The sequence below is a fragment of the Neofelis nebulosa genome, chromosome 5 (assembly GCF_028018385.1).
Source record: "Neofelis nebulosa isolate mNeoNeb1 chromosome 5, mNeoNeb1.pri, whole genome shotgun sequence".
NCBI classification, from domain to species: domain Eukaryota; kingdom Metazoa; phylum Chordata; class Mammalia; order Carnivora; family Felidae; genus Neofelis; species Neofelis nebulosa.
In genome coordinates this window covers 152,354,197-152,382,143 of record NC_080786.1, presented here as the reverse complement: position 1 = coordinate 152,382,143, position 27,947 = coordinate 152,354,197, and the positions used below count along the sequence as shown (strand labels likewise).

The following is a 27,947-nucleotide window of genomic DNA, read 5'->3' as shown; positions in this document are numbered from 1 at the left end:
GTTTATTTATTCATTTTTGAGAGAGAGAGTGCGCGCGCACAAGCAGGGGAGGAGCAGAGAGAGAGAGGGAGACACAGAATCCGAAGCGGGCTCTGGGCTCTGAGCCGTCGGCACGGAGCCCGACGCGGGGCTCGAACTCACGAGCCACGACACCATGACCTGAGCATGTCATGTCTTAGAGTAAGAGTCTTAGTCTTACTCTTAGTCTAAGAGTAAGACTATTATGTTAATAGCTAAGCTAATCGATGGGATGATAATACAACATCAAAGATGAGTGGCCAGATAGAAGTTATAACTAACTCTCTCTTTTATTTTGGGATTTTCAGCTGCTCATCCATCTCCTTCCGCAGCGCCCAAAACTGAAGACCAGCGTCCTCAGTTAGGTATGTTTCAGGGAACGTCTTGACGGCCATCGAAAAAGAAGTAGGCTTAGCAGCATGTTTCTAAAATGTGTCACTTCTAAATGAAGTTAACGTGATTTTGTCTTCTTTAAATGTTTTTTTAACGTTTATTTCTGAGACAGAGAGAGAGACAGAGCATGAACGGGGGGAGGGGCAGAGAGAGAGGGAGACCCAGGATCCAAAACAGGCTCCAGGCTCCGAGCCGTCGGCCCAGAGCCCGACGCAGGGCCCGTGCTCACGGACCGCGAGATCGTGACCTGAGCCGAAGTCAGATGCTCAACCGACTGAGCCACCCAGGCGCCCCAAGATTTTGTCTTCTTTATCATGGCTCCATGCATAAAATATGGACCAAATTATCAGTCTACTCAGTAGGGATAACTCGAGATTTTGCTAAGACATTTCCAAACCTATGCAGTAAATATGGAAAGAACATTCTGCTTGCACACACGTCCCTTCTCTGTGACAGACAAATCCTTTTAATTTTACCCCCAGGCCACATGCCGCAAGCCCGCACTCATGCCAGGCCCCATGCGGAACACCGCGGATCGGTGATATCCAACGGAACACCGTTGATATTGCCAGTGTGCTGAACAACATGGCTGGTGTGGCCCCGGACCCAGTGGGGACATAGCACATGTTTGCCCAGTTTATGTCCTGGGATGGAGAGAGCCAGGTGTCGGGAACCTCCTAAGCTGAGCTTAGGAGGTCTTTGGCAAGAAACTTCTCTCGGATTCCACGTGACATCTTATTCAGTACAGGAAGTGGTGCTGGGCGACTTTGGTGTGGGGGATACGATGACTCTGACACCTGGAAACACAAGTCGGGGGTATCATACCTGCAGTGACATCACACCAAGCCGCGACAAGGTCTCTGGGATTTGACTTCTTTTCTTTTTGTCGTAGATCCTTATCAGATTCTCGGACCAACAAGTAGCCGCCTTGCAAATCCAGGTGAGAGACTGCTGGTGGTTTTGCCCCTAACAAAGTTACCTTTTTGGCAATGGCTATTTTGAAAGACTAACTTGTATTGGCGAGAAATCCTTCCAGCTGCACAAGGTGGAGTTTAGATCTTGTTGGATTATTTGCAAGAGTGGAAAAAAACTAAACGGGTCATGGGATCCATTAAGATCTTAGCTGCAGCAAAGGGCAGGATCACCGAATCTAAACTGTATCAGTTGCCTAGGGCTGCCGTAACAAACACCACAAACTGGGGGCTTAGATGACAGATATTTACCGTCTCACAATCTGGAGGCCAGAAGTCCAAAATCGACGTGTCACGTGACAGGCAGCGTTTGTTCCTTCCGAAGGCCATGAAGGACGGATCTGTTCCGGACCTCTCTCCTTGGCTTGTAGACGGCTGTCTTATCCCTGGGTCTCTTTACCTGTCTTCTCTCTGTGCGTGTCTCTGGGTCCAGATTTCCCTTTATAAGGACACCAGTCATACTGGATTAGACCTACCCTAACGTCACTTTCACTCAAACAGCTCTGTAAAGCCCCTTTTTCAAAAAAAAAAAAAAAAAAAAAGTCACATTCTGAGATACTGGGGGTTAAGATTCCAACGTGTGAATTTCGGGGAGAGGGGACACAGTTCATCCCATGACACAGGGAGGTCAAACCCTATCCTAAAAAGGAGAACCTTGACTCCAACCCGAAGACTTCAAATGTAGGATTATCTTCGATGAACGGTCTGTTTTTGAAGTTAGAGGCTAGGAGAGGGTGCAGGTTCTTAATTGGCCCACTTGTGACCCGTACCTCGCCAAAGATCGTCACCTGTCATCACATTTCAGTGCCAACCAAACTGTTGTATTTGTTTGTATTCAGATCAGAACCAGCTGTGCTGGCATCCACTTCCGAAATTCACAGCATATGCTGAGGGTTTTCAACAGCACATTCAAATGCCAAGATGACACAGGCATATTGCGAGTACAAGCTGGAATGTATATTTCCTAAACACGGAGGCCAAAATAGGGTTGGAAACGGAAAAGTTCAGATTCAAGCAGCATTCGTCCCCACAAGGGAATCTGTGCTTTGAGAACATGAAATATCATTATCAAGTATCTGCAGCTTTGACATTAAATTTTAGGTAATGGTCACTAGTTCAGAAAAACCCCTCTGAGGCATTTGAACCGTTAGAAGGGACTGTTTTAGGGGCGCCCAGGTGGCTCAGTCGGTTGAGCTCCGACTTCGGCTCGGGTCCTGATCTCTCGGTTTGTGAGTTCGAGCCCCACGTTGAATTTGCTGCCTCAGATCCTTTGTCCCCCGCCCCCCGTCCCCGCCTCTGCCTCTGCCCCACTCACGCTCTCTCAAAAATGAATACATATTTTTAAAAATAGTTTTTTTAAAAAAGGGAGTGTTTATTACTCAACCCTGGGGACTAGACCAGGCGCTCAGTAATTATTTGTTGAAGAAACAAACGCGAGGAGTAAGGAGATACCGTCCTTGACCTTCGAGGTCCTCACATTCTGGTGGAGAAATGAACACGCATGATTACAACACTGCCACACAGGTGCTTTGCTCTCAAGGGAGCGTCCAACTGGTGGCCAAGGCTCCCGGGTGTCTGGTCCCCCCAATCCCGGGCTCAGCTCTCCATTTCGAACTGCTTCGTAACGGTTCAAATAAAAAGGATTACTATGTTGGGAGATTACTGTTATCAGCCATGCCTCAGGAAGACTGATCTGGCATCAGTGTTCAGGATAGATTAGAAAGAGGAAAGGAACAGACGCGGGAGCACTCTGGGGACTTTAATACAATCATGTGAAATAACAATCAAATAGCTCCCACCCTGTGGAAATGCCCGGGCAAGTGCTTAAGTCTGCCATGCCGCTGCATGACACAGCCCTGGGAGGTCATTATCTTCATCCTACAGAGGAGCCAGAGGTCCAGAGAAATTAGGTGACTTTCCCTGGGTCACACAGCCAATAAAATGGGAAGTCACATTTGAACCCTGAATCCGTCTCCAGAGTCTGGTTTTATTTTCTTGCCCTGCACCGCTCCTGAGTGAGCCCGAGGGAGGAGGGAGGCCTTGGAGAATGGGGGCCAAGAGAATAGAAAGGAAGGATTTCCCTTGAGTTCTACAACCGTGTCGGTGCTGGGAAAATGGCTCTGTCCACAGTAGGTCAGCAAGTCCAGCACTGGGAGCAAAGGACAGCCCCTTGTCCACGAAGACTGTCCTCACTTGGCCTGGGGAAGATGGTGACCTCCAACCAGGGGCTTGAAGATAAAGACTTGTTTTACTCAGTTGATAATGATTAGGCTTCTTTCCATCTCTCCTTGGGCTGCACGTGCGTCAGTCGTATTCACGTGGCTTCCCCCACCCCCAAAACCAGAATGTCTCTGGTCTTTCTGGGGATGAGACTCCCTCTTCCTGTTTGACTCTATTTTCCCATTCTCTGATAAGTAAGCCCTTCATCACTTCGAACTGCTGCCTTCGCTCTTTGTACACCACAAACTTTTTAAATCATTTTAAGTGGGAAGGTGACATCGTGGTGTGTAAACGCACGAGAGAATAACCAGAATAACCGCATCTCAAGGTCTCGGTTCCAGATATTCATGTGACGTGCACTTTGGGCCATATGTCTCCTGCTGAGAGGTGCGTCCCATCCCTGAACGATTACGTCATGGATCACACGTAAACCACACAGCCCCTTGATGTCCCATTAGAATGGCTGAACATATATGTGGCTTCTCTAATGAACTGAGGCTGCCTTTCCATGAAGGCACCTTCTTGGGTTGTGTTCAGTGCCCCCCCCCCCAGTGCTAACTGGACACTCTTTAATGGGGGGCATGAATTGTATCCAGCTTCGTGCAAAGCCAGAGACCAGTTTTAGGGATGTTTTGCCATTGGTTAGGAGGTAGGAGTGTCCAGTCTTCCACTTTGAACCTCCCAAGCCCCAGGCCAAGGGAAAGGACGACCTGGGGAGGACTCGAGGGAGTGGAGGTCAGGCCTGAAAGCAATGGCTCATGCTGGGATTCAGGCATCTGAGCTTAGAGACTGGGTTCCAACCTTTGCTGACATTGGGCAACATGAATCACTCTATCTCTCTGGGGTCTAATGTCCTCATCTCAACAGTGGGCTCCCTCACGATTCTTGGGGGAATTAAATAAATACAAGTGTTCAGAATGGTATCGGCAAAGAGTAGGCTTTCGGTGGCCGTCAGCCAGCCTGAGAACACCATTCACAGTTTTTCACGGCCAACATGGGGTGCATGGGGAGGGACACTTGGCTTCGTTCTCTCCTCTTGTAGCTCTAGGCAAGGTATGTGCCTCTCTTTAAACTCTGGTTTTCGGAGCACCTGGGTGGCTCAGTTGGTTAAGCATCCGACTTCGGCTCAGGTCATGATCTCGCGGTTTGTGGGTTTGAGCCCCACATCGGGCTCTGCGCTGACAGCTCGGAGCCTGGAGCCTGCTTCGGATTCTGTGTCTCCCTCTCTCTCTGCCCCACCCCGCTAGCACTCTGTCTCTCTCTTTCTTAAAAATAAATGAACATAAAAAAAACCAGGGCGCCTGGGTGGCTCAGTCGGTTAAGCATCCGACTTCGGCTCAAGTCATGATCTCGCGGTCTTTGGGTTCGAGCCCCGCATCGGGCTCTGTGCTGACAGCTCGGAGCCTGGAGCCTGTTTCAGATTCTGTGTCTCCCTCTTTCTCTGACCCTCCCCTGTTCATGCTCTCTCTCTCTCTCTCTGTCTCAAAAATAAATAAATGTTAAAAGAAAAAATTAAAAAAAAAAAACCCTCTGGTTTTCAGCTCAAACAAATCATGGTAAGACCCTTCATGTGTTGAGTTTATCCTCACAGTGTCCTGGCAAGATGCTGTTACCATCACCCCCATTATATAGATGAGGGCACTGAGGCACAGAACGCTAGGTGAGCTGCCCAAGGCCCCGTGCATGCCAGCACCAGGATCCAGCGGAGGTAGGGATGATTCCAGAGTGGTGCTTCCAGACACTGTACTGCCCTGCACTCTACCAAGTCCTGTCTGAGCCACACTGAGCCCGGAGCAAAGACTCCGTCCTGGGACGTGCCAGCTGCCTGGGGCTCGGCATGGTGGAGGGGCCAGGCTGTGCCCACGGGTTTCTCTGCCGCGTGCCCGGCGACGGCAGAAAGTGGCCTCCACTGGCTGCCACCTTGGTGCTTTGGGGGCCCCTCTCTGCTTCATTTCCTGCTCTGTCCCTCCGTCAGGCGGTGGCCGCTGAGCCCCGCTCTTCGGGGGGGGGGGACACCCCTCCTTCTGGACCCACAGCTGCCGAGTCACTCCCAGCTCTGCTTTTCTCTGTGCTTTATAAACCTTTTAGGTGCTTTGCCCTTTTCTGCTTAGTTGTACGTCTTTGCTACTGTTACTTCTCTTCTCTTTCCGCTGCATGAAGAGACCACCTTCCTTCTAAACATAAAAGCATTGCCTTTCATTCTCTTCCAGGTGCACCCCTCCCCCCCCCTTATCCCATTGGGTTCTCCTGTGGGCGGGGCACAACCAACATCATTGTTTCTCCCACCAATCCTGGCTTTGTTAATTACCTCACCCGATCCTGGGTAAAAGTAGCTACTTCTTACTGATGTTGGAAAGCCGCTACCAAGATAGGGTGAGAAAACAGACTGGAAAGGTTTTTCCAAAGGAGGGCGATGGAGGAAGGGGGGAGGTGGCCAGGCTGCCGGATCCCGGATCCTGAGTGTAAGGACCTCTCCTTTCACTTGTCGGCTTGGCCCGTGAACGGCCCAAGCCCCTCTTAGGCTTCCCACAACTTAGATATCCTTGTCTGACCTCCCCCGTTCTGTGTTCTCAAATGCACCTTTATCGCACAGTACATGTTTTCGTCTTCATAAATTGCTTTTGAAATTTGTGGCCACAAGGAACTCAGTTCATCTACCATTGGCTGAGTCCTCAGCAGCCACCGTTCCTCCTTGACAATTCTTGCCCAAGAAAACCTGCTCCATACTGCGGATCCAAGGGATTTTGTTACGAGTATTAAATTTAACAGTTAATGCTCTGGGCACGCCGTTGCATTTTATAACATTTACTTAAACAGCGATTGATTTTGCATTTTCCCTTTTGTTCTCAGGTTTGGAAGGTGATGAATTTTGTGTAAAGATCTCTTATGCCCATAGATCCTTGAAATGCTCAAGAGGCTGTGTCTTAAAGGTTAACGGGCAAAAGAGTCTAGTAAGAAATCGCGCGTCTTTGGATTTCCAGCTGCGCAGTTAGATCTCTGCGTTTCTAGTGCTTCAGAAGCAGGAGGGGTATGAAACCACTTTTGTCCACTGGCTGTCTCTGTGCAGGTTTCTAAAGGAAGTGGGCAAGGGACAGATTCCTAGGAGCAATGCCAAGGTTAGAATAAATACCGGCTATTATTCTGGCTATCTGGGAAGGTCTGTGTGTTTATGCGCAATCTATGGAATTGCTTTCTCTGTGGGAGGACGTTCACAGTGAATATTTATTTTCAGACAACTCTACGTGTTTACGTGGAAGCATATGTTGGGCTGTTAAATAAAAAAAATTTGTTTTTCCCTATTCCCAGGTCATGTGTGGAATTTTTGTCAAGTAGTAATCCTTTGGTTACAATATGTATACTAAAACCATATGGTTTTCTCATACCATTCTTCATATTTTTTCAAATGCATATTAATGAGATGTTCGGGGCAACCAAAACTTGATTGAGAACAGTTTGAATATGCGGTTCCGAAAAAGCACAGGCTTCCATTGAGTTGAATGACAAGCTGTTAATATATTTCAAATGTGCTGTAGAGTGAAAATGAGAATTTTCGAGAGCACATTCAGAAAAGGCTGACCTTTCTCACGATGCTGTTGCATGGATGAATTCACAAATATACCCATCTCCGTGTAGCCAGCCTGGAAACAAGGATGTAAGAGTTGGGCAATTTATGTAGGGAGTTAGCTAGGGAGAAGGGTTTGGGGGGAAGAAATTCTAATTGATTTTTACGCGACATCAACTCCCTGAATAGTTGCCAGTCATTTCATCACATCTCTTGGTAATTTGCTGATCGTGCAATAAAAAGTATTCTTTTGGGGGGCGCCTGGGGGGCTCCGTCGGTTAGGCATCTGACTTCTGCTCAGGTCATGATCTCGCAGTTCATGAGTTTGAGCCCCGCGTCGGGCCTTGTGCTGACAGCTCAGAGCCTGCTTGGGAGTCTGCGTCTCCCTCTCTCTCTGCCCCTCCCCCACTCATGCTCTCTCTGTGTCTCTCTCTCAAAAAGAAATAAACGTTTAAAAAAGTCATCTTTTTGGTACAAGCCTGAGGCAGTGTTCGAGCTGGAGTTTGGGAGGAAAGCCAGGCCTCTTAGTTACTTTCAAAGCTTCTAAAATCTGTTCAGCACATCTTAGTTCCTCCTGGTGCTCAATACTGCTGTCGATATTTACATGCTGCTTCCCTGGAGGAAGCCATAAGTCATCTTAAAATAGTGTAACGTGGTGGCTGGAACGATATGCCTGGATTTTTCTCGAAACTTAATAAGAGCTGAAAGGCACACCCATGTGTCTCTCCAGTGGGATCAAACACAATTCTGTGTGCCCCCAGCTAACTGAGATCTGGCTGATGAAGGTGGAGTCTCATTTGGTTCCCCAGAAGGGCTTGCAGTCACTCACTGCTGCAGATTTTCTTCTGGAAACTTCTGAACACAACTGGCATCGCAATGCGAGGGCAGCCCGTGGATTTCCGTTACGATGCAGTTGCCTAAATACTGGAAATAGGTGATCTGGTTTGAAAAAGAGCCAACTTTTTCTAAACTTCCTCATTTTGAGTGGGTTAATTCTGTTCTAGGAAAAGTTTTGACAGAATTGCTTTCTGGGTGCCAGCAAAATGTTATGTTAGAAATAACGGTGTTTACTTCCATTCTCTATTTTTTCCATAAACTTTTAGAAGTTCATTTCCTAAATATGACTTTTATTATTTTACTTGACCTCGCCAATATAAATGGTGTTAAGTCATTACTGCCATCAACATAATGGCACTTTCTGCCTCGCAAAATAGGAAAAATAAACCCTTTCACCCCTGAAACACAGAGTTGGCTTGGCTATGCTTCTAAGGAAGTCAGACATGGATGGGACCAACCTAAACTTTGCCCCACAGAAATTCTTTGCGTTGCATTACTTGGATCTGTGGATGACCCCGATATCACCAAAGATCCTCAGCGAAGACCCTGTTCCCAAGACACAGAACTTGGGATGCCGATACTTGTGCAGGTGCTCAGTTCATTGTGTGTCTCTGGGAGAGAGGCAGTGATGAAGCAGACAGGGCAGAGGCAAGGCTGCGGGGGCTGGTGGCCTTAGCCGGAGCCTTGCTCTGGTCTGGTCCTGCAAGGAGCTCACGAGGATGAACAGCATCACAGAGCTGGCCCCTCCTTGAGGCAGTGAGACGGGCCTGTGGTGCACGGTGTCAGCCCCTCTGGCTGGGGGTTGCCCTGGGGGGTCGGGGGGGAGGTGAAGCAACTGCTGTTCAGCCAAGGGCAATATTCTGGAGAAGAGGGAGGAAGGCAGCCACCATCCCCAGCAGCCGAGGGACGGGCGCGCAGGCAGGTTAAGGCGTCTGCAGGGAACACCACTAAGCACCCGCTTCCGTCTCTGAAGAAACACTGCCTTTAGCTCGGAACCTGTTCTCACTGGTCTTCTGTTTCCTTCCCCCCCCCCTCAGGGAGTGGGCAGATTCAGCTGTGGCAGTTCCTCCTGGAGCTCCTGTCGGACAGCTCGAACTCCAACTGCATCACCTGGGAAGGCACCAACGGGGAGTTCAAGATGACGGACCCCGATGAGGTGGCCCGGCGCTGGGGAGAACGGAAAAGCAAACCCAATATGAACTACGACAAACTCAGCCGCGCCCTCCGCTACTACTATGACAAAAATATCATGACCAAAGTCCACGGGAAGCGCTACGCCTACAAGTTTGACTTCCACGGGATCGCCCAGGCCCTCCAGCCCCACCCTCCAGAATCATCTCTGTACAAGTACCCCTCAGACCTCCCTTACATGGGCTCCTATCACGCCCACCCACAGAAGATGAACTTTGTGGCCCCCCACCCTCCCGCCCTACCCGTGACCTCGTCCAGTTTCTTCGCCGCCCCAAACCCCTACTGGAATTCGCCAACCGGAGGTATATACCCCAACACTAGGCTTCCGGGCAGCCACATGCCTTCTCATCTGGGCACTTACTACTAACGACCTGAGGGACGCCTTTCCCAACAGCATACAATCACCAAGAAATTGCCACCAACTCTATCGGAGAACGTGAATCAAAAGTGCCTCAAGAGGAATGTAAAAGCTTGACTGGCGCTGGGGAAGGAAGCCAGGGACGAGATCCAAAGACTCTTAACGGGAGGGATTTACTCAAGTATTACTCCAGGAATAAAGAGGATGCGAAAAATGTAACGTTATCTGGACACCTCGGGTGTGGACCCACCTTGTAAAAGACATCGTAAGTAGAAGCCTGAAGAACTCACGAGGACAAAGTGCCAAAGAAAGCGTTCTTAAGAAGCGTATAAACTTCAGAGGGGAGTTTGGGGTCCCGCGAGTGCAAACGGGGATTCAAGTACAGTGAGAGTGGTAACACAGCCTTCCCCTGACATACCATTTACATGTCATTTTAAGGAAAACTACCTGTATTTAAAAATAGAAACATATCAAAAAAGAAAAGAGAGAGACCGTGGCCCGTCGACAGATACCGAGATGGAACTCAGTAGAACGTGCTGTTTGGGTGAAATCAGATGCGTTCCGTTCGGGGGAGAGCCACAGCTCCCGGACGGTATCAGGGGAACTGAGCCCGGCGGTGGGGCCGGGGCCGTCTGCGGACAGCGAGCGTGTGGTTGTAGACAGAGGGCTGGAGGAGGTGCAAGAGAAGGGAGCGGAGGAGGAGGAGGCCAGAGGGCTGGGGGAGACGCTTGTCAAGCAGTGGAGACTGGACTTGGGACAGTGCAGAGGCCGGAGACTGAGTCGGGAGACTTGCGGGTTCATTGGTCGGTGCCCTACCAAACCCAGTGTTAAGAGGAAGAATATGGCGTCCAGGACGAGGGGAAGTAGTAGAATTCAGGAACAAGAATACGCATCTCTCTTTTTTGTTTGTTTGTTTGTCAAAAGAAAAATTTAACTGGAATTGTCTGATATTTAAAAGAAACATTCGGGACCTCATCGTTATGGGGGGGGGGGGGGGCTCTGTTCCCCGCAGGGTCAGGTAAGAGGTGGGTAGCCTTCTTCGATGCTGCCATCGGAAACCATCTAGGCGTTTGGGTTGGGCAGAGGCTCCGGGTTTCCTTTCGAGTCGCAAACGCTGTGCGTTTGTCAGAATGAAGTATACAAGCCAATGTTTTTTCCCCCCTTTTTATATAATAATTATATAACTTATGCATTTATACACTACGAGTTGATCTCGGCCAGCCAAAGATACACGACAAAAGAGACAATCAATGATAGAATGTGGCCTTGAATTTTAACTCTGTATGCTTAATGTTTACAATATGAAGTTATTAGTTCTTAGAATGCAGAATGTATGTAATAAAACAAGCTTGGCCTAGCATGGCAAATCAGATTGACCCGGGAGTCCGCATTTGCACTTTGTTAGCGACTGAAGTTGCCTAGCAGAGATGTGTGCTGAACTTCGGGTCTTGTGTTCTGGTTTTATTTTGTCCGGGAATTCGTGCAAGCGAGAGCCAAGCAAATAGGATGTTTGGCGCCCAAACGGAGTTGGCCTCTCCAGGCCCTTCCTGCTCACTCTCTCTTCCTCCTCGTCTTTCTGGAGCAGATGACCAAAGGTTTCACATTGGAACCTCCATGTGTGTGTGCCCAGAATGGAAAGAGGCCTCTCGAGCGGGGGTTGTGACAGAAATTCCAGAGAAGCACCTGGTCACAGATCACCCTCAGTCCCTGCCAGGATCATAAAACATTGGTTGAACAGCGAACCGATCTACTGCTCTTAGCACAAACTGTAACCTTGTTGGTCAATAAAGTGTCGTGGACAGCCAGTTTCTCACTTTACAGGAACAAGGGATGGCTTCTAAGTTTACCACTTGGCTTCCCTTTGAGAGGCCCTGGCCGGGTCCACAGTTGCCTTAATCTTCCCACGCTGGGATGATCTGGGCACTGTGGTTTGGGGTTTGCCAGCCTTGAGCCTCACATGTCCGCAGACACTATTCCTACGATCTGAAGTCGTTGGTTGCCCTTGACATCTTCTCTCTTCTGTGTGTGTTACCTGCCCCCAACTTTGGCCAAGGTGAAGGCAGTTCAAGAGGTGGGATACAAAGCAAGGGAGACGCACCAAAATCGAACAACTTCTTAGCCTGAGTCAGTTTCTGAACTGGCCCATTTCATAGCCGTCTTGGGGCTCGTTTCGCACTTTGTAAGTCTTTCGCTATGATTAAATCAAGTTGCCAAACCTCTGTGCTATGGATATTTTGGCAGTGGTCTTTAAAGTCAGTAGGATCCGATTACCAAAGCTTCAGACGCTCTGCATTACTTGGATTAAAAGAAGTCCAACCATCAATCATTTTGCGGCAGCTTGGGAAAGGCCCATAAAGTGCCTGTATCTCCTGGGGGGGTGGGGGGAATAAAAACATGAAAGCTGGCAGCTGGGGTGACCCAAACGTTTCTAATGGAAAAAATCCATCATCTCCGTTTTGAAATGCAGAGTCAAAGACACCTACATTTTGCATATAAATATGAGTTTACTCAGATGATCACTCCATTCCACTCCTTCAGAATTATATCGTGAGCAAAATCATAAAAATAAGACCTGATTAGCATATTCCATTTTAGCAGATGTTTTCAGTTAGGCTCTCCAACACCCACCCAGCCCAGATGATTAGCAAGCTTTACGACAAGCGTGAGCAGCCGAGATGATTTTGGATGACACGATACTCCTGTGTTCTCCCAAATAAATAATTCTTAAATTACATCTCAAAATAACATTCGCTATCTGCTCCTGTCTTAGTCTAACTCCAAAGCACTCTTCAGTTCATATTCATAATTACACGAAGGACCTTTTCCTTCTCAGCTTCTCCCGTTTCTTCGTTTGCCCTGATGTACGCTCCTGACCCCTGCATGGCATCGCTTCTCCCAGCGAGACATTCGTCCAGTTTTGTCTTAAATGGCCTTCTGGGCTTTGTGGAAGCCCCACCGTAGCCTTTTGGGTACTTGGTAGCATCTCTGCTCTTCCCAAATCTCAGGCAAGACTTCATTTATGCTCCCAGTCTGCTGCCTTTGCCAAGTCTCGAAGACTCCATGGTGAAACCATATGTCGGGACTGATGCATTCGGAGGAGGTGTTGTCCCTCCCAAGCGCCGGTCTGTGCTGCTGCGGCACCTGCCACCTGGGGATGAGGGCCCAGAGGGGCTTGCCTTGGATAGCGGGCACGGCATAGACTCCTAAAGCCCTGGAACTGGGAGATGATGGCAAGTGGGGAAAACACGGGTGTCCTGCAGGCTCTCAAATGGACCTCTAACTGTGGATACAGTGTGATTTTATTATTTTTTAATGTTTTTTTTTTTTTAGAGAGAGAGAGAGAGAATGACAGAGCACAAGCAGGGTAGAGGCAGAGAGAGAGGGAAACACAGAATCCGAAGCAGGCTCCAAGCTCTGGGCTGTCAGCACAGAGCCTGATGCGGGGCTTGAACTCACGAACCACGAGATCATGATCTGAGCCCAAGTTGGACGCTCAACTCACTGAACCACCCAGGTGCCCCCAGTGTGATTTCTTAAAGCCTGGTTTAATTGCTCTCTAGTCACTCCACCCAAACAGAAGCTCTGGGGTGGCTAATCAGAGAATAAAAAACACTTCATACTACGCAAAGTTACATAGCAATTTCGGTTCCTTCTCTTTATCTTAACCTTGGTTGTAAAAATTTGTCAAAAGATTTTCAAATCAAATGAGGAAAAGGCTGGACGTTGAAATCAAATGCGAAACATAGCTAGAACTTCTTTATCAGAGAGCCATGGTTCTCCAAGTGAGCTCCGAGGGCCAGCATCATCAGCCTCACTTGGGAACTTGCCAGCCATGCAGATTCTTAGGCCCTGCCCCAGACCTTCTGAATCAGAAACTCTATGGGTAGGGCCCTGCCATGGGTTCTCTCAAGCATACTGAGGTTTAAGACCCACTGCAGTGGGTGGACAGAGACTCTGTCTCCAAGCATGAGGTTCAGTGGGAAATCTCTATCCTGTACTGGTTTTTCTGTGGCCACTTGAAAATCCACCACCAGGGGAACCAATTGCCTCTGGACGTGTCCTCTTGAGTTACAGGCCCTCTGAGCAGTTCTCCTCCTGACTGATAAGTCACCCCCATGTGTATTAGTTACCTACTGCCGAGTAACAAATGACCATGAACTCAGCAGTCTGAAACAAGGCACAGTAATTATGTCACAGTTTGTGTGGGTCAGGAGTCCAGGCACAGTGTAACTGGGTCTTCTGCTCAGGGTCTCACCAGGTTGAAATCAAGGAGTCAGAAGGGATGATGATCTCCCTTGAGGCTGGGGTCCTTTTCCTAGCTCACTGGTTGTTGGCAGAATTTGGTTCCTTGCAGTTGTAGGACTGAGGTCTCATTTCCTTACCAGCTGTCACCTAGGGATCACTCTCAACTCATAGAGGCCACTTAGAGTCCTTGCCACATGGCCCTCTCTGCATCAAGGCAGTTGCTTCTTCGAGGCCAGCAGGAGCATCTCTTTCATGTTGAATCTCTTAGACTTCTTTTAAAGGTTCGCTTGATTAGACGAGGCCCACCTACGTTAACACCCTTTTTAAAATTAACCCAAACTTAGCTCATTAGAGACCTTAATTGCATCTGAAACTGTCCTTTTGTCATAGAATATAACTGAATCATGAGAGTGAGTCATATTCACAAGAGCTGCTCACACACCAGAAGTGAGCACTATGTAGGTAGGGCATCTACACTAGAGGACGGGAATCTTGGTGGCCATATTAGAATTATGGCTACATACCATGGATATGTTGCCTGCCTTCTACCTTGTTCTAAGCACCGCTGGTCAATGAAACCCCCCTAAAATGCACATTGCCAAAAAGACCAGCCACAATTCAGTAGCTTTGTATATCTGAAGCCATGTGCTCCGTGGCTTCCTCTCTCCCCTGGCAACATGGACCTCTTTCGGCACGTCTGATGCTCTTAATCTGACTAATCTGAAAAGCTTTATGTTGAACCTGGACAGGCTAATGTTAACTGTTCAACGATATCTACATATTCATTTGATTCTAGCTAAAAAGGAACCCAAGTTATTTCTATATGCAAAGAACTATGCACACTTTTCTAACTTATTTTAAACTGATTTTATAAAGCAAAATAGCTTCGTTCATTTTCTCATAAACGTTTTTTACAAAATATTATTCTGTTGAGGCAAGCCATAATAATATTTGATTGTGATTTGTGCCAGACATTTTGAATTACAGATTTATGGAGGAAGCATGTTAAATGTAAGAGCTTTATGGAGACAAGAAACAGAGGCGCTTTTCATGTTCCATAGACACACAGCATTCTTCCTAAAGAAAATACTACAGAATGGTAGCCAGAATTTCATTCCGAGAGAACTTCATAAAAAAATGGTTTTGAGATTTTACAACGTCATGACTGGCTGAGTGAGCCTAGCCAAAGAGTACTCATTAAAAGATCAACACTTAGGGGCCCCTGGGTGGCTCGGTTGGTTGAGCGTCAGACTTCGGCTCAGGTCATGATCTCATGGTTTGTGAGTTCGAGCCCCGCGTCGGGCTCTGTGCTGACAGCTCAGGGCCTGGAGCCTGCTTCGGATTCTGTGTCTCTCTCTGCTCTTCCTCTGCTCATACTCTGTCTCTCAAAAATAAATAAAGATTAAAAAAAATTTTAAAAAAAAGACCAACACTTATCTGGAAGGAAGATCCCAGGGACAAACTCCACGCCTCAGTAGGATGAGGACATAGAAGGTACGCTGAGGACAAACTCCAGTAGGTTATTTGATAAACGGGTTAGATGAGGACAATGGGTTATATGCTGAACGCAGGATCCTAAAGAGCAGGCTGAAGGAACAGAGCTAGCTTAACACGCTTACCGGGACTCAGTGATGTTAGGACCCATGCTGTGTCAAAAACACCTGAGAACAGAAGCACGTGTGAAAAGAACCTTAGGGATTTAGCGATATGCAGAATGACCAACATTTACTGAGCTAAGGGCAGACGCCATACTGAGCACTTCAAATGCATTATTTTATTACTTCTCCCAATTGCCCTCCTGATAACATATTAAAGATGAAAATGCTGACACCAAGATTCAACAATTTACCGTGCCTTCCCGAGATCATACTTGCCCCTGTGCTGACTCTCAAACCTCTACTCTTAATCTATTTTTCCTTGTCTTGATAGGACATGGCAGGGGGTAGGGGTGGGGGGGGCATGGCATGACTACTAAAATTTGCGTTGCATTTTCTAAAATGGATTGTAAAATAGGAGTTATTTATTCCATTTTGAACCGATTCCAGCATCATTTCTGGACATAACACTTGCCGAGGGACACAGGCCAGCTAGAGCAAGCCCAGTGGAGAGAGAGAGACGGGGGCAACGAATGAGCTCAAGGCTATGCCATGAAGGAGTTACTGAAGGCACCGTTCAGTGTCTCTCATGGAAGCAAGGTTGCTTTTAAGGTCCATCAACACAGGCCCCAGCGTGGTGCATGGCAATATTAAGCTGTCAATAAATGTCTTGAGCTGCGTGCATGCGTGAACATCCGGAAAGGTAATGTGTGGACCAAAGGTGCACTCAGCAGGGATGCCAACTGCGCAAACTCAAGGAAGAACCTTTTTTTTTTTTTAATGTTTATTTATGTTTGAGAGACAGAGTGTGAGCGGGGGAGGGGCAGAGAGAGAGGGAGACACAGCATCCGAAGCAGGCTCCAGGCTCCGAGCTGTCAGCACAGAGCCCGACGTGGGGCTCGAACCCATGAACTGTGAGATCGTGACCTGAGCGAAGTCAGAGGCTCAACCAACTGACCCACCCAGGCGCCCCTCAAGGAAGAACTTTTCAACGGAGAAGCTGCCTCTGGCCCAGGAGTTCCTGGATGTGGGCATGCTCACTGGGGACCACGTGACTCTTCAGGTATTTAGCAGCAAATGGCAAGCAGACTACTTGGTTGTTTCGGACTTTTTCACTTCTTTGCAGTGCGGGTTCTACAAAATGATTCCACGTCATACATACACGTACCTAGATCAGGGAAGAGGGTCTGAGATGCGTGACGGCCTAGGAGTCTCCTACCACTTAGTCTTAAGGGCATGAGCACATGTGGGGGTTAGGTGTCCCATAGGTACTAGAGTCTTCCTGAATTTACTGGTGGTGTGGCCGTGTCTTCAAGGCTGACTTGGAGGTTAAAACACATGGTATCTGTCGACAACACAGGGCCAGGTGCATGGCCACAGCCGCCAACTGGAGGGACCACTGAACCATCCCTCCATGTTTCCTCTCTGGGAAGAAAGACCAGCCTCCTACAGCACTTTTTCATAAAGGCATACCTGGTGGGGGGGTGGTGCTCTTGGTCACAGCCTGCTCAGCATCAGACATGGCACAGCAAAAAATGTGTCAGGCTGCCCTCCCGACACCCTCAACCCAGCTCCAGACAAACCATTCCTGCCTTCCAGCTGACATGGCAGGCGGTCAGCCCAAGCTTCTGGCCTCTTAAGACCCTAAGGAAGGGGTGGAGGCAGACGTTAAAATGTGTAAGAAAGAATTTGGGGTAGAAGTTATGAAGCTCTTTGGCAAAGTCTCTTGATTAGAAGGTGAGGAAGAACTTGGGGGAAGGTTGGCAGGGGAAGAAACCACTTGGCTTCTTTAAAGGAGGCGACCCCCAAGGAGAAAGATCCTTTTCAGAGGATAGGTCCCGCCTCTTCCTGTGGGAGAGAGCGGAAGGGGCGGGGACGGAGCGAGAGGAACTGGGGGAATGTCCTCCTCCCCTCTACACCCTTCCTGCACCCTGCTGGAAACATGCGTAGCGGAGAAGAATGGTTCCGTCTTAATGGTGGAACCAACCTCCACTCGGTCAAGGCGGCAGCTCTCCTTAGAAGAAATGCCTCTTGGGGCGCCTGGGTGGCGCAGTCGGTTAAGCGTCCGACTTCAGCCAGGTCACGATCTCGCGGTCCGTGAGTTCGAGCCCCGCGTCAGGCTCTGGGCTGATAGCTCGGAGCCTGGAGCCTGTTTCCGATTCTGTGTCTCCCTCTCTCTCTGCCCCTCCCCCGTTCATGCTCTGTCTCTCTCTGTCCCAAAAATAAATAAAAAACGTTGAAAAAAAAATTTAAAAAAAAAAAAAAAAAAAAAAAGAAGAAATGCCTCTTCTCTGTCTTCTGACCTGACACTGTGCCCCTGTCTGTGCTTCTCCTCATTTGCATTCATGTGGCACAAAGCGTTTTGAAAGTGGGATTATGCGATGATCACTGAGTTTTAAACCAATGCTGTCCGGTCCACGCTTACAGTTAAATTGCTCTCTTCCAATTAAGAAAACACCAACGCGTTCTATGCTATTGGCTCAATTAAAGCTGAGAGCTTGTTAAGATCGTTTTATTCAGTTTCACCTGGCTGTGAAGCAGGAGAAAACAGACTTGAATGAAGGTGTGTCTGACTGCCGAGCGTAGGCACTGTGCTGGTCTACCTCTCCAAGGAAGCTGACTTAAGGATACGATCCTAGGATGGACAGCCGTCACAGGACGGCCAGACAAACGCTTACTCACGCAATGGTGGGAAGGCAGGTGGAGGAGGAAAAAACCAGTAGGAGGGGAAGACAGGTGGAGGGAGGCCGAACAGTGAATGCGTGATGTCCAGCTGTGTGTGTGTGTTGTTGGGTGTAGCTCTGGCCGGCAAGAGACTGAGCTACAATTATTACCAGAGGCCTCATGACAAACCCGCAGTGGAGGTGCCCGTGAACGGACCCCGGCCTTCCTATGGAGTGTCACACAAGTCACGTAAATAAGTTCTACAAAATGAAGCCAAATCGGTCCAGGCTACAGAATATTTAGCTTCGGTTGATGGCTATCTTTTGAGAGGCCAAGGATTCTTGGAAACTACATCTTCCGTTAGTTTTCTTGGGAAGTCTCTCTAAGGGTGCTTTCTCTGTTTACTGCTGGTGAACCTCCCAGAATGTCCCCTCTTCTTTGTCAAGTTCTTCACCCCCGTTCCCGCTTTCTTCCAACTGTGGACCAGACTCTATAGGCGTGGTTTTTGGAAAGGAATATTTTACCATGATTATCGGAATTCAGTATAAACCCATGAGGAGCAAGAATGTTGGCTTCCATTTTTCGAACATTTCTTTTGTGTCTTCAGTTCATAGCCCTGTGAGAAGCGCAGAAAGGTGTGACAGAGTTGTGGCCCTTGGAGAGATTATAATCTAGAGGGAAGTGAAAAGGTACATGAAAGTCTCCAGTGTAAGACAGTATATGATCTACATGTGAATATTACAAAGAAGGAGAGGTCACGCTAAGTGCGCTGCTTAAGGAAGGCTTCCTGAAGGGGACGGTATTTCAGGAGCGGGAGATTTTCGAGGGATACACAAGTATCCATTAGTATATTTACACAAGTGCTCACCTTTGTGTGTAATGATGCATGCCTGTTTTGTTTTTTTTTTTTACAAGTTAAGATACCTGATCTTAACTCTCGGCATCTTATTCTTTCAACCCTAAGTCCAAGATAGATGAGCTTTAATTGTGTTCCGAAGGTTCTTGAGGAAGGAATTATTGAGAATAATGTGTAAAAGAGATAAGAATAGTGCTAAGACAGGAGCGAGGTTGGGAGGAGTTACCCCAAGAATGGGAGAAGATTATGGTCTACGGGATTCACCAGCAGTGGGGATCTACACCATCATGAATGTGTAGGCACTGAAGTGATACGAATTCAGAGATATGGCTTATGATGCCCCTAGGGAGCTGGAGCCCAATCCTGGAGATTCCAGCCCTATTATGGACCCTGCTTGATACTGAAGCAAGAATCTCTAGGGTTTGGGGCAAGCTTTCACTTCCAGGACGTGGAAATGGAGGAACCCATCATGATGATGACATTCAAAGATTCAAAGTCCTCACCCATTCTGGGTGGAGTCAATTTCATTTTTTATTGTATTTTGTTTAAGTTTATTAGAGAGAGAGAGCACAAACGGGGGAGGAACAGAGAAAGAGTGCACACAAGTGGGGGAAGGGGCAGAGAGAGGGAGAATCCCAATCCGATGTGGGGCTCGAACTCACCAACCATGAGATCATGACCTGAACTGAAATCCAGAGTTGGATGCTTAACCAACTGAGCCACCCAGGCGCCCCTCGTTTTGATTTGAAAAGAAAATAATGCAGTGTCTTACACCAGGTTCATATTCACGTATCAATATACTTATCTCAGTTATTGGTAACACAAGTGGAAAAAAATCAGGAAGACGTAATATTATTAACAAACCTGCCCTAATGAAGTTAGGGAATTATCCTCAACAACTAAGGAATAGACATTGTTTTCAAACACATACGGATCATTTATAAAAATCTCCATATGTAGGCTTATTAGGCAAGTCTCCACACATTTAAAGGATTAAAGTCATAAAATACCTTCTCTGACCCAAATTATGTTGAAGACCATTTTTTAAAAAGTCAAGTAGAAAAACTGTACATAAGCAATATGCTAGCATTTTTCAAAAAAGAAATTATAATGGAAGCTAGAAAGGATGACATCATAAAATGAAAATACATATCAAAAATTTGTGGAATGTAGCTAAAGCAGCATATAGAAAGAAGTTTACAGTCTTCAATGGTTATATTGGAATAGAAAAATGGGTAACAATTAGTAGGCTGAACATCCATTTTTAAAACTTAGTGTAAGAACAGCAGTACAAACAAAAATTTAAAAAAAAAAGAGAGAGAAAAGTGGATATGTACACATGAGGGCACAGCGTGAAACTCAGACTCAAAATATAATTAACAACAGAAGTTGTTTTGTAAAAGATTAATCAAATTGAAACATCTCTGGTAAAATTTCTTAAAAAAGAGAGAAGATACAAATTAAATAATAATTAAGAATGACTAAAGGAATTAAACTATGGTTGTTATAGACTTTTAAAAGATGGAAGTGTCCTGCAAACCAATTTATGCCTTTTCATTTGAAAATTAGATTGAATTGACAAGTTCTTATAACAAATAAAACAGACCACATACGATTGAAGAAGTAGAAAGCCTGAATAGTCTTACAGCCATTAAAGAAATGGAATGACTCCTCAAAAATCTGCCCACAAAGAAACCTACAAGCCAGATGGCTTCATCGTGAGATCAACCAAATATTCAAGCTGAAAATGGTTCAAAAATTGCCCAAAATATTAGAAGGAATATAAAAAGAAGAAACAATCCTCAATATAATTTATAACGGTAACATAACCTTGATAGCAAAATCAACAGACGGTACGAAAAAGCCAATCACACTTGTGAATGTAAGATACAAAAATATTAAGCAGTAGTAGCCAATAGAACTCAGCCATGTGTAATAAAGAAACGACATTATAACCAAGTTGGGCTTATCAAAATAATGCAAAGTTGAGTGAATGTTGGAAAATCAATTAATGTAGCCCCCACATGAGCACACCACAGGAGCAAATCATCATCACACATAGAAACAGAAAATGTGTTTAATATAATAAAACCTCGCTATGTTATTAACTATTAGCAAACGGAGAAGAGAACGTGGCTTCTTTAACCTGGTAAAGGGTATCTATAGAAAACATACCAGCAAATGTGGGACTTAAAGGTTTAAAACTGAAAGTATGTTTGATGTCCAGAACAAGAAAAAGGTGCCTAATATTACCATTTCTGTTCAATGTAATTTTGGAGGTCGTCACTAGAATACAAAGGCAAGACAAAGAAAAATTTAAGGAATAGTTCATTATACACAGAAAATATGGCTGTGCATATAGAAAATCCAAATTAATCCTTAGGTTAATTTTTTGAATTTCTAAGAGTTTTAGCAAAATTACTGAAATAAAAACTCAATTACATTTCTATGGGATACATCTAGAAAATTAAGCTTAAAATGTATCATTTACAACAGCATAAAAATATGCAGTATCTAAGAATAAATCTAACAAACATGCGCAAGATCTCTATGGAAAAATAATAAAACTTCATTGAGAGACATCAAAGAAGACTGAAATAAAGAGATGAATCACATTCATGGATTTGATGATTCAATGTTGTAAAGATGTCTATTATTTGCAAAATCACCTAGACGTTCACTGCAACTCCTGTCAAAAACTCCCAACAGTTTTTTTTTTAACTTTACAAGCTGATCTCTAAAATCTTTACAGAGAACCAGATTAACCAAGACGTCCTTGAAGAAAACACAGCCTGCCTACATTTTATGGGTTTTTTTTGTCCTCCGCCGTACTAAATCTTAGAATGTTATAGTAATTAAGAATCAGAGTTGTTTAGTAACAACTAAACTCTTTGAGATGTTTGAGAGTTTGACTCAACCAAAGTTGAGTCAGAGTTTGACTCTGACTCTGACAAAGTTGAGTCAAACCAGAGTTTGACTCTTTGAGAGTCATCTCTTTGAGATGGCTCAAAGAGACAAAAAGACCAATGGAATAGAAGTCCATAAACAAATTCAACATATATGAATACCTGACGTGATCACAAATGATAGTGAAGATCCGTGCTCAAAAGATGGGCTTTTAAATAAATGGAGCCAGAACAATTGGAAATCATATGTCAGGAGAAAACTACATCGCAGCACTATTGAATACCACACATAAAAGTCCATGACATGTGGCTAAGAACTAAAATTTAAAATTCAAAAGTGTAAAGATTTTCAAAGATGTTACAGAAAAACATGGTCATGACCTTCAAGTGCAAAAGGATTTAATGACAGAAAAACTACAAAGCATAAAAGAAACATTGATAACATTTTCTATACGAAAATGATGAACTTTTTTCATTAAAAGCTACCATTAGGGTACCTGGGTGGCTCAGTCAGTTGAGCTTCTGGCTTCGGCTCAGGTCGTGATCTCGCGATTCATGAGTTCGAGCCCTGCGTCGGGCTCTGTGCTGACAGCTCAGAGCCTGGAGCCTATTTCAGACTCTGTGTCTCCCTTTCTCTCTGCCCCTCCCCCACTCATTCTCTTTCTCTCTCTCTCTCTCTCTCTCTCTGTCAAAAATAAATAAACATTAAAAAAATTTTTTTAAAGGTATCATTAAAGATAGCGAGAAGACAACTGCACAATGGGAGAAGATATTTGTGACCCATATAGCCTGCAAAGTACTAGCGTCCAGAATGTACAGCCATTACTAAGTCAATCAGAAAAAAAAAAAATGTAGGTATGTAAAAGAATTGAATAGCTCACTTCTCAAGAGTGGACACATGATAGACAATAAATGTATGGACAGTGCTCAAGCTCAGGGTAATCCAGGATACGTACAGTAAAACCAAAATGGTACCCATTTACCCCCACCATATTGGCAAACGTTGAAAAGACCAATCATGGGGCACCCGGGTGGCTCAGTTAGTTAAGCATCCGACTCTTAGTTTGGGCTCAGGTCATGATCTCGTGGTTCGTGAATTTGAGCCCCACGTTGGACTCCGCGCTGACAGTGCAGAGCCTGCTTGGGATTCCCTCTCTCTCCGCCCCTCCTGTGACCTCTCTTTCTCTCTCCCTTTCTCAAGATAAATAAACTTTAAAAGAATAAGAAAAATAAAAAGTCTAACCCAAAGCAGTAAGGGTGAGGGTGTAAAACGAAGACGGGCAGGGCTGGAAGGCATGGGGATTGATAGAGTCTCCTTGGAAAATAGTGTGGCACTCTTTGGCCTTCACTGTAGAACAGATGATGTGTATACCCAAAATCCCGTTAGGGAAATTCCGAAGGAAATCAAGAACCTCCCACTAGTCCACTAAGATACATGAACCGCAATATCACTACAAGCATGCTTGTAACGATCAAAACTGGAGGCAGCCCAAGACTCCATCAACATTAGATTAGATAAGACAATTTTGGTATATCTACATAATGCAAATAATGACTTAAACTCACACGCTTAATACTGAGCCAAAGAAGCAGATAGCAGGAACGCATATACAATATGGTTTCATTTATTTAGATTTCACAAGCAGGCAAAGACAAACAACGTATTGTTTAGAGATGGCGCAACGATGTTCAAAAGATAAGAACAGAAGCAAGAGGCTGATTATTTCGAAGTCAAGATCGTGATTACCTCTCAGCGGAAAGAAAAGAGATGGGGTCAAGGAGGGATGCAAGGGTATTTTAAGGACCTGGCGATGTTTTATTTCCCGTTGTGGTGGTGATTTCTTTATTTGCTATGGGTAGTCATTTTAAACGCTCATCTGTATATATGATGTATCTTGTCTTCCAAACGCTATGCCAAGAGGAGGATAAACAGACTAAGTCACGGTTTCACACGCATCAAGAGTGGGCTCCTGTCGGAACAATGTTTAGCAGCCGTGGGAAATGTGGTCCACTCTGATGGTTCTTGCACAGGATGTTCCATTTCCTCTGCGAGACGGCTCAGAGTTCACTTTGGGCACAGTGGGTTTTGGTATTCCCCAGAAGATTCACTTCCTCTGCCCAATGCTCTCTGTTGGTTAGCTATTGTGGAATGTCTATGCGGCATTGCGTCTGTCTCTATGAGGCCCCTGTGATTGTCCTCCCTTCAAGAGGTGGAGCTTAATTCCCCACCTTCAAGTGTAGGATGGACTAAATAACCTGCTCCGACTAAACAGAATGTGGTAGATGGGACAGTGTGTGTCTCCTGAGGTTAGGTGATAAAAGGCATTGTGACTTTCTCCCTGCCTTGTCTCTTGGCTAACTCATTCTGGGGAACGCTGGCCGCCATGTCATGAGGACCCTCAAGCAGCACTAGGCGGTCCAAGGTGTGAGGAACTGAGAGGTCCTGCCAATAGCCAGCCCTGTAGCCCCAATCAAGCCTGCAGATCAGCGTGTTCTTGGTCAAGATTTTGTCCGAAATCTCATAAGAAACCATGAACCAGAACCACCCAATTAAGCTGCTTCTGAATTCCTGATGCACAGAAACTATAAGGGAATAAATGCTCTTGTTTCGACACACTAAGTTTTAGGGAAATTTATTATGCAACAAGAGATAACTAATACACCTTGCGTTCTCAGGATTGATTTGGACCCAACCTATATATTGATTTGGACTTTAAGAATGGCTGAGGTGATATAGCCTGGTTTGACCTCAGATCTGCAAGGTGCTTCCTCTGCTTCTGAAATATCTTCGGCTGATTCTTATCTCATTCCACTCTCCGGAGTTGACTGTCCGGTTTTCTGAGACTAAATAATATTGCTTCTTCCCCCAGATGATAAAGGGGTCATTATAAAAGCCTAAGACTTTGAAATTCTGGGTTTTGTAGATTGTAGTTGAAATGGTGTGGGCTTTCAAACCCCACAGGCAAGCACGAGGTCCTACCCTTTGCTGGTTGTTTGACCTTGGGTACGGCATTAGCCTCCAGGAGTTCTCGCTCCTTATCTGTTGGTCAAATGCCAGTCACACAATTAAATACATGTCACTTAGGATTAAGTTTGGCCATGAAAGAAGAAAAACAATGGCTTTAATCAAGGTAGGATTTTGTGTCTCTTCCGTGTCAAAATCCAAAGGTAGGTGGTCTAATGATGCTATGATATGCTTGATATCAGGAAACCCAGGATCTTTTTGTGTTGTTGTTCTACTATGTGCAGTTATTCTGGTCAAAGGTAGATGCTCCAACTCCAAAATATTCACTGAAAAAGCAGGAGTTGGACTTGAACTCTGTATCAGGGTTCTACCTAAGAAACCAAACCAGTGGGATAGTGTGTGTGTGTGTGTGTGTGTGTGTGTGTGTGTGTGTTTGCGGGTTCCAAGGAATTAGCTTCTGCCATCATGGAAACCAGCTGGGGAAGTCTCAAATCTGGTGGGCTGGCCAGCTGGCTGGAAGCTCTTGGGCAGAAATTCTTCTTCAGTTTTGCTCCTAAGATCTTTCAACTGATTGGATGAGGCCCACCCAGATTATTAAGGATGATCTCCTTTCCTTAAAGCCAACTGCTTATAGCTGTTAATCACACCTACCAAATACCTTCAGAGGGACACCTGGATTAGTGTTTGGAGACCTGTCAGGAGTGACAGTTGCAGGCTACAAGTCTGGTTAAGATTGAGTCACCACTTCTTGGTTTCCTGCAAAGCTCCATGAAAACTGCTACAGCAGAGTGCTCGGGGGCGCAAATCAGGTCCCCTCTGCCATGTCACAGGAACCACGTCTACAAGGCTTGCACTTGGAGCCCCGGTTTGCCAGACGAGGGGCCGGAGCTCCCTAAGCATGAATCTGAGCGTCCGGGACAGGACCGGAGATGGAAGTCCTGTCACCCCCCAGCTCCGGTCTTGCTGGGAGAGGCAAACTTAAAACCCCTCTAGGGGTGGGGATCCCGCTCTTCAGCCTGATGCCAGGGCCCGCTAGCCCTCGGGGCACTGCCACACAAGTGCAGCAGGAGACGCATGCACCTGCTTCCGCTGCTGACTCCATACGTTTTCTCCAGTTCACGCTTTCCAGCAGGCCCAGCGTGTGCGATCAGGCTGTGCGTCCTTGAGTGCTCGGTCAAGATAGAGCTAATGAAGAAGGGACAGAGAGGAAGAGGGACGCAGCACACGACGAATGTGCTCACTTCCCACGGATGCACCTAGCAGCAGGGAGTCTGAAGAGGGCGGTCATGATTCCGTTATTACGGAGAAAGGGCAAGGGAAGGGATTGACCTTTGCAGCAGGGCCCCCGCTAGCCCGCTGGCACACGGGGCTCCTTTGTGCAGATTAGAAAAGGCACTCGCTCTGGGCAGGCAGCTTCCCAGGGCCAACGACTCACGGCAGCGTGGCCCTCCCCCGACGCCAAGCCAGCCTCCACTCGCCCCGTAGGGGTGCATCGTTCTGCGGTGCCTGGACATCTCAACCCTGTGCCACGGCACCATCTGTCCCAGGACCGGCGGCTCTTTCTTCCGGCCTAAGTGACTCGTGGCTGAACGTGTCCTTTCAGAATCCGGGCCGGATTCACGGGGGTAAGTGCGGGCCACCCTCTGTTACGAGCGTCTGGCCTGTGCTCCAGCCCGGGGATAGAACGCCACGTGAAGACAGAACCCCGCATCTTGTCCGTGTGGATGCCAGAAACACTCCTGTCCGGCAACCTGAATGGCAGTCCTTGAGGGGTTCTGGGCTTGGGCCTCACAAAGACCTGGAAAGGATTTACTGACATGACCGTAGCTACACTTTTTAAGGAAAACTGAATACGGTGTACTGAATACCTCTTATTTTCACATATAACAGACTGTAAGGGATACAGACGGAGGATGCCTTCCCGTTCTTTTGCACAAAGGAGCCGCACAGGACTTTTAGTTCTAGAAGCTTCTTATCAGGCCAAGAGTACAACTCAAGACTTCCCATCAGCCCTGCTAGGCTCTGGGTGATTTGGCCCTGCCGGCCGCCTTTGTTATTGTGCCACAGACACCCGTGACCTCGTCCGCAAAGCAGGCTTCCTGTTCTGCAGCTCTCAGGGAGGCCTCCCTGCCCAGTCCCGCAGCCCCTGGGCTGTTTCCTCTCCCTAGTGTCCTCTTCTACGTTCTGGATTTCCATCATCATCCCAGCTACGGCCTCCCTGAAGGAGAGTCCTGGCCCAGGGCAGGGGAACGCAGTAAGGACCTTTTTACTTGTAGATGATGCTGATTTGGAAAGTTCGGGGTAGATTTCAGGCAGGGATGCACCCTCTCCGTCGACCTCAATGTTGGGTGGGCTCATTTTACATCCTATCAAGGTAGTTGCCCAAACCAAACTCCGGGCTTCCAGATCTCTAAGCTCCATTACCATTGATATTTTGGGACAAAAAATTCTTTGGTGTGGGGGCCGTCATGTGCACTGTAGGTGGTCAGCAGGATCCTTGGCCTCTCCCCACCAGATGCCAGTCATGCTGCCCCTTAGCCCCAACAAGATCTGTAGACATATTTCCAGTGAGCCCATGAGAGACAAAGTCGTCCCTGGTTAAGACTCACTGGCTTGCGTCACGGCCTTTCAGCCACTCCAAAGGAAAAGCACTTCTTGGGGCACCTGGGTGGCTCAGTCGGTTAAGTGTCCGACTTTGGCTCAGGTCATGATCTCATAGTTCATGAGTTCAGGTCCTGCGTCGGGCCCTGTGCTGATTCGGATTCTGTGTCTCCCTCTCTCTCTGCCCCTCCCTCACTTGCTCTCTTTCTGTCTCTCTGTCTCTCTCTCTCTCTCAAAAATAAATCAATAAACATTAATTTTTTTGAAAGCACTTCTCTTTTCCAATATTTACAAGAGGACTAACTGGAATTATTCCCTGACTTCGGTCACACGTCCACCCCCAAACCCATCAGTGCAGCCAGAGAGAGGCCAGTCTGAGCCATGTGCCCTAAAAGTAGGGTTGGTTCACACTCCGATCTTTGATGGGGGCGGGGAGGAGCTGTTACCCAAAGGGTAGTGAGGGAACCGCCAGGGCAGAGCTATCGCGAGATCCGCAGGAAGTCTCCCCCCCAGGGCACACGCTGCTGTTCCCACAGGTGCAGAGGTCTGCACCGGGCCCATTTCA

General features: G+C 46.8%; 1 protein-coding gene across 10 annotated transcripts in view; it reads left to right on the top strand.

The window, feature by feature from the left end:
- Window positions 1-10,926, top strand: part of ERG (ETS transcription factor ERG) — a 263,074-nt gene extending 252,148 nt beyond the window's left edge. For all 10 annotated transcript variants that reach the window (XM_058732009.1, XM_058732010.1, XM_058732014.1 and 7 more), the window contains 3 exons: window positions 327-383; window positions 1,304-1,351; window positions 9,039-10,926. In XM_058732009.1, the coding sequence (XP_058587992.1) occupies window positions 327-383; window positions 1,304-1,351; window positions 9,039-9,559 (626 nt within the window). In that variant the 3' untranslated portion in view covers window positions 9,560-10,926. The remainder of the gene's footprint in view (window positions 1-326; window positions 384-1,303; window positions 1,352-9,038) is intronic.
- Window positions 10,927-27,947: the final 17,021 nt, after the last annotated feature.